Source organism: Capricornis sumatraensis, chromosome 10 (assembly GCF_032405125.1).
Source record: "Capricornis sumatraensis isolate serow.1 chromosome 10, serow.2, whole genome shotgun sequence".
NCBI lineage: Eukaryota > Metazoa > Chordata > Mammalia > Artiodactyla > Bovidae > Capricornis > Capricornis sumatraensis.
Genome location: NC_091078.1, coordinates 104,797,807 through 104,809,960, shown reverse-complemented (window position 1 = coordinate 104,809,960; position 12,154 = coordinate 104,797,807). Strand labels below are relative to the sequence as shown.

The 12,154-nt window shown below is 66.7% G+C and overlaps 1 protein-coding gene across 1 annotated transcript in view; it reads left to right on the top strand.

The window, feature by feature from the left end:
• Nucleotides 1-11,715, top strand: part of EEFSEC (eukaryotic elongation factor, selenocysteine-tRNA specific) — a 113,541-nt gene extending 101,826 nt beyond the window's left edge. Inside the window, exon 7 of the mRNA XM_068982515.1 lies at nucleotides 11,362-11,715. Within this exon, the coding sequence (XP_068838616.1) occupies nucleotides 11,362-11,549 (188 nt within the window). The 3' untranslated portion in view covers nucleotides 11,550-11,715. The remainder of the gene's footprint in view (nucleotides 1-11,361) is intronic.
• Nucleotides 11,716-12,154: the final 439 nt, after the last annotated feature.

The window sequence follows — 12,154 nt, the reverse complement described above, 5'->3', positions numbered from 1 at the left end:
CTGCCGGCCCCTCACCCAGCCGGGCCCCTGCCCGTTCCCACGGGCTGCGCCACGGCTCCCTGTGCCCCAGGGGAAGGGCCCCTGGGGGCCTATGGCCAGCAGGCCGGGGCTGCTTGGGAGGCTGACCAGCAGCGCGAGAGCTGGGGCTGAGGGCTGTCCTCTCTCTGTCCTGCCCCCGGCCAAGGCCAGCCCATCCGTGTCCCCACAGCGCCCGACGCTTCCTCCCAGCTCCTCGATGCAGAGCTGGGTCTCTGAGGTCGGGGACGAGCCCATGGCCTCTGGATGCCTTGGACAGTGTGCAGTAGCAGCGCCTCAGGCCAGGGCAGCCTCCCACTCCCTCATCCACAGTGGACGGATGGCCCCCAGCAGCGCGCATCCCTGCACCCCTTTCGCCTTTAACCAATGTTTGATGTTCTGAAAAAAAGGTTATTTTTAACCCTGGAAAAACTTTGGCCACAGAGAAGAAAAGAGAAACCCTCGAAACCAGCGAGATTAGAAGACTCCCCCGAAACCAGCCAGATGAGAAGAGGCTCCCCCGAAACCAGCCAGATGAGAAGAGGCTCCCCCAAAACCAACCAGATCAGAAGAGGCTCCCCCGAAACCAGCCAGATCAGAAGAGGCTCCCCCGAAACCAGCCAGACCAGAAGAGGCTCCCCCGAAACCAGCCAGATCAGAAGAGGCTCCCCCGAAACCAGCCAGATCAGAAGAGGCTCCCCCGAAACCAGCCAGATCAGAAGAGGCTCCCCCGAGACCAGCGAGATGTTCGAGTCCTGCCCCTGCCCCGACCGGGAGCCCCTCGCCATGCACCCCTGTGCCACCTCCTGCGGCCGTGTCCCTGGCACAGGCAGCGTTGCCGAGGTTTCTGTGGCTCCGGCCTGGGCCTTGCGGGTGGGACCCACGTGGTGCTGCATCCCCGGGGTGTCCTTGCCAACCCGCCCGCCCGCCTGCCACCCTTCTGAGCACAGGTGGGCTTTTCCCGGGGGCCCCCACGACCAGCTGGCCTGGTCCCCACCTCGTGGAGGACGCGGTCGGTGGGCTCTGGAGCCACACAGCTCGGCCCTAAGTGTCAGGCTCTGCAGGAAGACCAGGGCGAGGGCAAAGGGACACCTCAGCGTTCAAGCGGATGCTGGCTGCTGTGTGCTGGCCCCACCTCTGCCGCCAGCCCCTTCCCATCTGTAACGGGGCTCAGAGCACCTTGGGGCCTGGAATGGGAGGAACGCGGGGCTCTCGTGGGGAAGCGCTGTCTCCAGGCGAGCCAGCCCCTGATACAGGGGTCAGCCCCGAGCAGGGGGTCGGCGGGGCCTCAGTCCATGAGCTCAGGACGGAGCTGCCACTGGAGCCAGGCAGGGCTGCTGTGGGCACCCCTGGCCACGTCCCCTAATGCCGGGCCCTGCGCCCATCTCTTCCCCTGACCAGGCTCCCGGCCCCCGCTTCCCGGACCTAAAGAACAAGCCTGGCAGCCTTTTGCCTCCTGGTGGCCCTGTGCTGACCTTGACGGAACCGTCCTCCCCGCAGCCCACTGGGGGTCTCGGCCTTGCCTGCCAAGGGCAGAGCCTGCAGCCACCGGCGAGCCCGCGGCTCTGGAGGAGGGCGGGAGCCTGACCGCTGCCCGGGCCCTGGCTCAGGCCCCCCTCCCTGCAGCCCCAGGCCCAGCGGAGCCCCCAGCCGGCAGGAGTGGTGCGGGCCACAGCTCTGCCAGATGTGTCTGAGCCTGTGCGTCCGCCAGTGTGTGCCCGTGTGAGTCCACACTCCTGTGTGTCTGTGCCTGTGAGTGTGTGTCTAGCCTGTGTGTGTGAGTCTGTGCCTGTGTGTGAGTCTGTGCCCATGAGTATGAGTCTGTGCCTGTGTGTGAGTCTGTGCCCATGTATGTGAGTTTGAGTCTGTGCCCGTGTGTGTGAGTCTGTGCCCGTGTGTGTGTGTCTGTGCCCGTGTGTGTGAGTCTGTGCCCGTGAGTGTGAATCTGTGTCTGTGTCTGAATCTGTGACTGTGACTGTGGGTCTGTGCCTGTGTGTGAGTCTGCCTGTGTGTGAGACTGTGCCCATGTGTGTGAGTCTGTGCCCGTGTGTGTGAGTCTGTGCCCATGAGTGTGAGTCTGTGTGTGTCTGTGCCCATGAGTGTGAGTCTGTGCCCGTGTGTGTGTCTGTGCATGTGTGTGTCTGTGCCCATGAGTGTGAGTCTGTGCCCGTGAGTGTGAGTCTGTGCCCATGTGTGTGACTCTGTGCCCCTGAGTGTGAGTCTGTGCCCGTGAGTGTGAGACTATGCCCGTGAGTGTCTGTGTCCGTGTGAGTCTGTGCCCGTGTGTGTGAGTCTGTGCCCGTGAGTGTGAGTCTGTGCCCGTGAGTGTGATTCTGTGTCCGTGAGTGTGAGTCTGTGCCCGTGAGTGTGAGTCTGTGCCTGTGTCTGAATCTGTGACTGTGACTGTGGGTCTGTGCCTGTGTGTGAGACTGTGCCCGTGTGTGTGAGTCTGTGTCCGTGTGTGTGTCTGTGCCCATGAGTGTGAGTCTGTGCCTGTGTGTGTCTGTGCCCATGAGTGTGAGTCTGTGCCCGTGTGAGTCTGTGCCCATGAGTGTGAGTCTGTGCCCATGTGTGTGAGTCTGTGCCCGTGAGTGTGAGTCTGTGCCCGTGAGTGTGAGTCTGTGCCTGTGTGTGTCTGTGCCCATGAGTGTGAGTCTGTGCCCGTGTGTGTGACTCTGTGCCCCTGAGTGTGAGTCTGTGCCTGTGTGTGTGAGTCTGTGCCTGTGTCTGAATCTGTAACCATGACTGTGGGTCTGTGCCTGTGTGTGAGTCTCTGTCCGTGTATGCGAGTGTGAGTCTGTGCCCATGAGTGTGAGTCTGTGCCTGTGTGTGAGTCTGTGCCCATGAGTGTGAGTCTGTGCCCGTGAGTGCGAGTCTGTGCCCGTGTCTGTGCCCATGTGTGTGTCTGTGCCCGTGAGTGTGTCTGTGCCCATGTGTGTGAGTCTGTGCCCATGTGTGTGAGTCTGTGCCCATGAGTGTGAGTCTGTGCCCATGTGTGAGTCTGTGCCCATGAGTGTGAGTCTGTGCCCGTGAGTGTGAGTCTGTGCCTGTGAGTGTGATTCTGTGTCCGTGAGTGTGAGTCTGTGCCCGTGAGTGCATCTGTGCCCATGAGTGTGTCTGTGCCTGTGTGTGAGTCTGTGCCCGTGAGTGTGAGTTGTGTCCGTGAGTGTGTCTGTGTCCGTGTGAGTCTGTGTCCGTGAGTGTGAGTCTGTGCCTGAGTGTGAGTCTGTGCCTGTGTGTGTCTGTGCCTGTGTATGAGTCTGTGCCCGTGTATGTGAGTGTGAGTCTGTGCCCATGAATGTGAGTCTGTGCCCGTGTGTGTGACTCTGTGCCCATGAGTGTGAGTCTGTGCCTGAGTGTGAGTCTGTGCCTGTGTGTGTCTGTGCCTGTGTATGAGTCTGTGCCCATGTATGTGAGTGTGAGTCTGTGCCTGTGTGTGTCTGTGCCTGTGTATGAGTCTGTGCCCATGTATGTGAGTGTGAGTCTGTGCCTGTGTGAGTCTGTGCCCGTGTATGTGAGTGTGAGTCTGTGCCCATGAATGTGAGTCTGTGCCCATGAGTGTGTCTGTGCCTGTGTGTGAGTCTGTGCCCGTGTATGTGAGTGTGAGTCTGTGCCCATGAGTGTGAGTCCGTGCCCATGAGTGTGAGTCTGTGCCCGTGTGAGTGTGTCTGTGCCCATGCATGCACTCGCGTGTGTGTGTCGTTTTTCCTTAGAAGGGGGGTGACTGAGAGGCCAGCTTCCTGACAGGGCAGTTGTAAAACATTCATAAAACTTTTATTGGACTTGCCACCCTTCCAGATAAATATTTTTCGATTTTATGGGCTTGTTTTAGGGCCCTAAGCTTAATCATGGCTTTGTAGCTGCTTTAAAAAAAAATTAATTATTGTTTTGGCAGAGGGAGCCCCCACCCCCACCCCAGCAAAGGCGGCAGCTCTCTGAGCTCATGAATTCCTGCCTCTCAACTCTTGCCCTCTCCCCGCGTGCCCTCGCAGTGCGCCGGGGTGAGCCTGGACGCAGAGGAGAGCAGGAGAGGAAGACTCACTCCAGTCCCCACTGCCGCCCTGGCCTCGTGGGAGGGCAGTCAGGCCCGCTCACGGCACCCATGGGAGAACGGGCTCGGGGTCCCGCTGGGCACCTGCCGCCCCCGTGGAGCCGTCCGCTGGGCTGACGCGGGTGGGTTTGCACAGCCCCCGGCTCCTTCCAGCCCCTCGTGGGCTGAGTCGCACCCCGTCGCCCCCCAGAGCTCAGCGTGCTGCCCAGCACTCCGCTGCAGCCCCATCCTGCCCACGGCGGCGAGAGGTGTGTGCCCTGCAGAGGGGTCCACGCACGCTGTGTGCACGCCGAGGGCAGAGCCCGGCTCTGTGTGCAGTCACGCGTGCCCAGTGGGCCCCGGCGGGGCTGACGGGCTGTGTCCGTCCCTGCTCCGTGCTGCGTAGACCTTTGTGCTGGACGCAGCCCTGAGCACTCTGCATCGCCTGAGCTCTCGTGGGCCTCGTGGTTCAGAGACGCCATGGAGGCTGCCTCCTGCTCCTGGAACACGAGCCCCAGGAAGGAGCCCCCAGCTGCCTCTGCCTGCGCACAGACAGGACCACGGCGCCTGGGCAGGGTGGGAGCCTTCTTGGAGGCGGCGGCAACTGAGCTTCGCTTGAAGGGGGCGGGGAGGCGGCCTGGGGAGGGCTGTCCCAGGTGGAAGGGACTCTGGCTCTGCTGCCCAGAATACGGGGGTTGAGGGGATGCTGGGTGGGGCACGGGGTGCCTTCTGAGGGGCAGGATTGGAGGTGACCGGGGGTCCTGGCTCCAGGAGGAAGGTCTGACCCAGGCTGGGGGGGTGGAGAGAAAATCAGGCCAGGCGCGGTGGGTGACCAGATAACGTGAGCACAGGGGAACCCTGATGCGTCGAGAATCAGGTGTCACTGGCCCGTGCCAGGTGCCCAGGGTCGGGGACCCTTGCGGCCACATGGCGGATGGCTGTCAGAGCCGTGCCTTGGGGACGCAGTGACCGTGCCACCAGCCTTGGAGGGCACGCTTGGGCACCCCCAACACCTGCCTCCCCTGGGCCTGTGAGAGCCAGCCAGCCCGCTCTGCGCCGGCCAGGGAGGGTGGACCCCGGAGCCCCTGTGTTCCGGGCAGGAGTGTGGAGGGACCCAGCTGTCGCCCCCAAGCACGTGTGGCGGTCCGGACTGCAGCCCACCCGCCCGCGTTGGAGCTGGGGCCGATACGTGATCAGACTGCCACCCGTGGGCCCTGGAGCCGACCGCCCCAGCCTTTGTGCCCCTTCTGTACCCCGGATGAGGCTTTTTCCCGACTCATAAAAATGACAGTTTTAATAAGTGGAATTCTTTTTTTAAGAAAAGCAATATGAAGAAGACTTTTATTGTCAATAAGCTCTTCCTTTTAAACCAGTTATCGTAGTTTCTGCTCTAGGTATTTTAATTGAAGATTAACTGCTGTTAGAGAGAGTGCGCATTTGGGGAGTGAGTGTCTGGAGGGCTCAGATTCAGCTTTCTTGCCAGTGGGGACTGTGTTGGTGGGGCCACCGGGTCCCAGGCCCTACCCGCCAGCCTCGGGGGGCTGTGAGTGGAGGAGGCCCCCGCAGGAGGGTCCGTGACCAGCGTGGGCTCCTGCAGGCAGGGCCGGTGGGTGTGTGCCCCGAGCTGGCACATCCTGACCCGGGAGCCCCTCGCTCAGGGCTGTGGGGAGGCCAGCGCGTGGCCGCCAGGAGCTGACCAGAGCCTCCGCAGCGGTGGCCCTGCCTCTGGGGCCTCCTGTTGGAGGTGTGTGTGCACAGTGTATGCGTGCGTGTGTGTGTGTGCCCTGCAGACCGGCCTGCTTCAGAACTTGTGTGTGTCGGGGCGGGGGCGGTTGCTGTGGGTGGGGGTGCTGGGCGGGGGTAAGAGGGGCTGGGCGGGGTGGGGGCAAGGAGGAGGCCTGGCAGGGGCGAAGCCGTGGGTGTGGGCACACAGGTGTGCAGGAGACAGCTGGCAAGGCCGGGCTGGAGAGCTTGGACACCAGCCTGAGGAGCGGCTGAGGATTGCTGAGACGGGCGCGTGGGTCTTTGTTCTGGAAGGGTCTCTGGCTGCCAACCCACGGGCAGATCAGAGAGGGAGCTGGCCCGAGAGCCTGGAGGCTCCTGCCAGGAGGCCGGTCCCAGGCCTGCTCTCCCCCGCGCCGGGGCACCCACCACCGCTGCAGGGTCCGAGGCCCGCCTGGGGCTCCAGACCGCAGCCCAGGAACAGCCCTGTCACGCCTGCCCTGGCCGAGGCGAGCGGGAGCCGCTGCTGGTGCTGAGGGGTTCCCGGGCACCCAGCAGCCCCACACCAGCTGTGCCCGTTGCAGGCGACCCCAGGCCCCTCTGCCCAGGCCGCCCCCGCGACCCACCCTCTGATGCTCGCAGCCAAGTCATTTCCTACTTGAGAACGGTTTTCTTTTTCACCTTAAAACAAAGTCTTTCCTTCCGCACGGCACCCTGCTTTCCCTCCCCACACAGCCCCGGTCACCAAAGCCTTAGCTGCGTTGTAATTTCAGTTTACACAGCGTGAGGAAGATTTCTGCAAAGGGTCCTTTTTTGTGTTTGAAGAATTCATCATTGCTGCTAAGAAGCTTAATACAAATTAAAGGAGGAATTAGGCAGCATTAAGGCATCAAAATAGGGGTGCAGGCGCCTACTGCCTCGCCCCCGCCCGTCAAAGGGCCGCGAGGACCCGTTGAGCGTGGACGCCTCAGATGGGCCCGTCGCCGCTGCCGCCTCCCCGTTTCCCTTTGTCGCAGGGACGGTGGAGCACACGTCTGATAAAAGCTTAATCACCTTATCTTTTTAAAGCTAATTGCATCTTTGTTTACATACGGGGTCCATAGCAGGATGGGAAAGGAGGGAAACTGGGCCCCCTCTGCCCAGCCCGCCAAGCTGGAGGCTGGGAGCACGTGAGCAGCCCGGCCTCCCAGAGGAGGTGTTCCATCCAAAGTTGCCATCCCCCGAATCGGGGTTCGGCAGGAGGGGGGCCAGGCGACCCCACCTGCCCCGCGCCGAGCTCGCTCGCCTCCTACACTCCACCGCCTGCCCGGCTGCCCATCCTCCTTGGCCCCGTCTTAAGTGGCCTCAAGCCACACCTGCCCCGTCCAGAGTGGGGCTCTGGCTGAACTCATGGTCTCTGAGTCCCTCTGAGCTCCCCAACCCCCGTCACCCCACGATGTGACCCCCCAAATGTCCCCCCGCCCCCGCCGCGGCGTCTCAGCTCTGCCCAGAGCTGCTTGCCCTGGGAATGGCTGGACTTGGGCCGGCCGAGGGGGGGCCACTGTGGGGGCCGGTGACCCGAGCCGCCCACCCGCGTGGAGGCCCCTCGCCCAGGCTGGCCCCGACATGAAAGCCAGGCCAGCAGCTGGAGGCAGTTTGGCGGCTTTGATGGCCACGTCGGGGCGGCACCCACGGCCCGGCCTTGGGAAACAGCACGGCCACATTCTTCCCTGATTACCGAGCCCAGCCCGGCCAGCGGCCTCCGGCCCATTGTGCCTTTGTGTGGGGCTGGCGCTTGGTGAGAAAGGCCAGCCCGGCCCTGGGAGAGTGTCCCCAGGGGGAGCCGCGGGGAGCAGCATCGCCCCCAGGGTCATGCCCGTCGCCCCTAGGCCGCCGGGCTGGGCTCCGAGAGTCCCTGGGTTTAGGGAGAAGGAGCAGGGACGCCCTGAGCCCGGGTTCAGGCGCTGTGAGAGCCTGGAGCCTGGCGGCCCTCCCTCCTGCCCGCCCCCCCGGCCGGGTCACAGATGGGCCGCTTGCCCGGTGGGTGGTGTTTCCCGCTGGGCGGCCCCCTGGTCTGCTGCCCTGCACACCCAGGCAGGACCCCACCCACCCTCTGGTTTCATCCGACACACCCGCCTGCAGTCGCAGGCCAGACCCCCATCCCGCCCTCGCCCTCGACCTGCTACCGGGGAGCTCCTGCTGCCAGCCAGCCTGGGTGGGACGGTGGCTGAGGAGGAGTCAGCAGGGAGGGCAGGGCACGTGTCCAGATGCGGCGCCCTTGGTGTGGTGGCCACGGGGTCACACTCAGGACCCGGGATGCAAAGGAGGGGAGAGGCGCCGTCTCCTGGGCAGAGGTCCGCACGGCGGCCCCCGGTCAGCAGTCGCCCAGGGCAGTGGTCCCGGGGCGGCTCCGGGGACGCCTCCTGTGCAGGCAGGCAGTGGGAAGGGCCACCAGAATTCGGTCTCAGCGGCTGAGACCCTTCCTGTCTGCTCGTGAGCCCGACTTGGGGGACACCTTGCGGACATGGAGCCCGCGGTCCCCCCGGAGCCCTGGCCCCGCAGCCCCACCAGCACGGGGCCAGGCGCTTGCTGTCCCCAGGCGTCACGCTCCCCCCAGGACCGGATGCTCAGATGCGGCCCTCAGCACTCCCACGTGGCCAGTGCGCGGCGCCGGGCCCCCGGGTCCCCCTAGTCCTTCGCGGGGGAGCCAGCCCGCGGCGCCGTCCCCGCTGGCCTGCAGGCTGCCCGCCCGTCTCGCTGCTGCTTCCTGCCTGCCCCCTTCTCAGACCTGAGCTCTGAGAGCGCGCCCCCAGCGTCTCCCAGGCCAGGAGCACTGTGTGCACAGGCTTCCAGGCGACCACCGACGCCCTGACCTGCCCTCCGTCCACGCCACTGGCCTCTCGGCCGAGGGGAAAGGCCACCCGGAAACAAGGCGGCTCCCAGTAGCGTTGCCAGGAACCCCAACAGCCAGCTGCCCCAGCGGACGCGCGCTGCTGGTCGGCACGCTGGCCTCGCGTCCAGGCCGCCCCATAACGGAGCAGAGAGCAGCGAGAGACGCCGCGTCCTCCCAGCACCCGGTAGACTCCCGGCTCCGCTGCTCTGGGCGGCGCGAGGTCTGTGCCGTGGGTAACGAGAGCCCTCACAGCGAGATGGCCCGCAGATTGGGCCGCACCTGTCTCCCCGCCAGGCGCCAACCCCGGGAGCCCCCTCCCCGGCAGCCGTCAGACCTCCCAGTACCAGAGGGCCCGGGCGCCCATGCTGTCCTCCAAGGTCGGTGCCAGCCCCCGCCCTGCAGGAGGAGCCCGGAGGCAGAGGGCACCTGCCAGGCTGGCGCCTGCGGGAGGGCTGGCCCAGGGCCCTTCCCACGCCCCGCACCCTGGCCCAAGGCCTGCGGTTCCTCAACCCCCTGCCCAGCAGGAGCCTGGCTCCCCGGGGCAGTGGGCCCCTCGGCCACTCGGTCCCGGAGCCTCGTCAGCCAAGCGCCCGGCCCCCCGCGCAGTGGAGACGCAGGCGGAGCCCCCGTGCAGGGCAGGGCCGCCCCAGCTGAGTCTGCGGCCGTCCCCGCCCCAGACGCCCACGGTTGCTCCTCGCGTGGGTCCAGTGCAGTGCCGTCTCCCGCAGGCTGCCTCGGGTGGACACCCCCGCTCCCGGGTGATGCGCTGGGGGCGGCCGCCCGCATTCAGCCCCAGACGTGGCCCAGAGTTCACACACCCACCCAGCCCAGCCCAGCCCCTCAGGCCCCGCTCCCCACAGGCATGTGGGGTGGGGGGGACAGGGGTCCTCCTGGTGTGACGCAGGGCTCCGCTCCTCGGGGAGCCAGCCAGCGCCCGGGCGGGGAGGGGAGGACCCCCCAGGCGGCGGCACAGGTCGGGCAGGGGGCGCCCACCCCCACCCCGCAGGCTCCTGACACCCAGCCGGGGGCCTGTGGCAGATGGAGCCCCTGTGTGTGTGTGTTAGGAGTGAGTACCTGTGCTAGGACATGGCGGCCTGCCGGTACCCTCGCTGCCCAGAGGGGGAGGGCACAGCTCGCTCCCATCAGGACCCCCAGCAGGGTCGCGGAGCTCACAGAAGGGGAGTGACTGGCCCTGGGGTGCCCGCTGGTGCAGGGCTGGCCGGAGCCTCAGCCCATTCTCCCAGGGCAGCCCACGAAGAGGCTGCTTCCTGCTGCCCCCAGGCAGGCTCCTTGTAAAGACAAACCCTGCAGAAAGGGGCCCTGGAGCTGGGGAGGGCAGGGCGTCTGCGCGGAGGAACAGCATCAGCTGTCGTGAGCCCACGAGGGCCCAGGACCAGCTGTGGGGACAGAGAGCAGTGGGCAGCGGGTGCCAGCAGGAAGCGAGCTCTGCCATCGCTCAGCCAGCAGCGGAGACAGCGGGTCTGCACCCGACTTGGGTGCTGAAAGGAGCCAGGGAGCCGCGGGGCTGCCCCACTCGGCCTGGAGTCGGGGGCCAGCGTCCGCCAGCACCCAGGGAGGGGGCGCCAGCCGGAGCTCACCGGCCCCTCCTTCCGCCCTCCCACCCCCCGGGGTCCCTGGGCAGAACCGTGATGCTGCCCGCAGAGTCACCCCAGGCCGGAGAGTGTCTGGGGTCGCGGGTGAGAGTCAGAGTGAGCGCCCGGGGCAGCGGGCCATTCATGGCAGGAGAGGACAGGGCCAGCGAGCGAGGGGCTGCCCCAGGGGCCTGGGCACAGGCTGGGTGCGGGCAGGGGGCTGGGAGCTGGTGGGAGCCTCGCTGAGCCCCAGGCCAGACAGGCTGGTGGCCAGACCAGCGTCGGGGGGAGAGCGAAGCGGGGGAACAGAAGGGGCGGGCCAGGCCGGTGCTGGGGGTCCTGGCTCCATGGGGGGGGCGGGCCAGGCCGGTGCTGGGGGGTCCTGGCTCCATGGGGGGGTCGGGCCAGGCCGGTGCTGGGGGTCCTGGCTCCATGAGGGGGCGGGCCAGGCCTGTGCTGGGGGGTCCTGGCTCCATGGGGGGGGCGGGCCAGGCCAGTGCTGGGGGATCCTGGCTCCATGGGGTGGTCGGGCCAGGCCGGTGCTGGGGGTCCTGGCTCCATGGGGGGAGCGGGCCAGGCTGGTGCTGGGGGGGTCCTGGCTCCATGAGGGGGCGGGCCAGGCCTGTGCTGTGGGGTCCTGGCTCCATGGGGGGGTCGGGCCAGGCCAGTGCTGGGGGGTCCTGGCTCCATGGGGGGGTCGGGCCAGGCCGGTGCTGGGGGGTCCTGGCTCCATGGGGGGGTCGGGCCAGGCCGGTGCTGGGGGGTCCTGGCTCCATGGGGGGGTCGGGCCAGGCCGGTGCTGGGGGGTCCTGGCTCCATGTGGGGGCGGGCCAGGCCGGTGCTGGGGGGTCCTGGCTCCATGGGGGGTCGGGCCAGGCCGGTGCTGGGGGTCCTGGCTCCATGGGGGGGGCGGGCCAGGCTGGTGCTGGGGGGGTCCTGGCTCCATGAGGGGGGTGGGGGGGCAGGCCAGGCCTGTGCTGTGGGGTCCTGGCTCCATGAGGGGGCGGGCCAGGCCGGTGCTGGGGGGGGGTCCTGGCTCCATGGGGGGGCGGGCCAGGCTCCATCCAGGGCGGGTCACTGCAGAGTTGGGGACCGGATGGAGTGACAGGCTCCCCCTCTGTGCCTTGCAGGTGGCCTGAGCCCCGAGTCCAAGAAGATCCTGACGTCCGCCCTCAAGAAGCGGGGCCGTGCCGGCCGGGGCGAGGCAGCCAAGCCGCAGGAGGCGGAGCGGCCGGAGCCTGCCCAGCCCGTGGGCCTCAGCCTGTCCTTCAGGCGCTACGTCTTCGACGCCCACAAGCGCATGGTCCAGTCTCCCTGAGTGCCCGCCGGCCCCCAGACCCAGCCAGGCTGCAGTGCCAGACATGCCTCCGCCTCTGGGCGCTCCCCGGAGGCCCTGGGCGGGCTCTGTCCCCACACCCCATGCCTCTCGCCGGAAGAGCCATCTTGAAAGGCTCAGGGTGCCCCAGGCTGCCCGGTTGGCAGCTGCAAATAAATGCCCCGTGGTGCCCACTTGCCGTGCTGGCCCCTCTGCCTTCACGGGCGCCCCCTCCCTCCCAAGGCGAACGTCAGAGGAACTGCCGCGGCTCCTAAGGGGCCTGGGGCCGCAGGAGGGACCCAGACTCAGCACCCAGTGGGCTGAGGGTATCCATGAAGCGTCAGGCCCTTAGGCAGCCTGGGTGGCCCCGGGGTCTCCTGGACCTTGAGAGAGCAACCATGTCCAGGGAGGGCACCTCCCAGAGGAGCACCCGTGGGGTATCTGGGAGTTGTGGGGGCCAGGCTAGTGCGACGGGGCAGGAGGCAGGCCGGGGGCTGCCCCCACATGCCAGCATCAGGAGCTCCCAGGCCAAGCGCTGAGCCCCACAGAGCCGCTCAGAGACCCGCAGAGCCCCGCAGAGCCCCCTCACGCCCCGCAGAGCCCCCTCA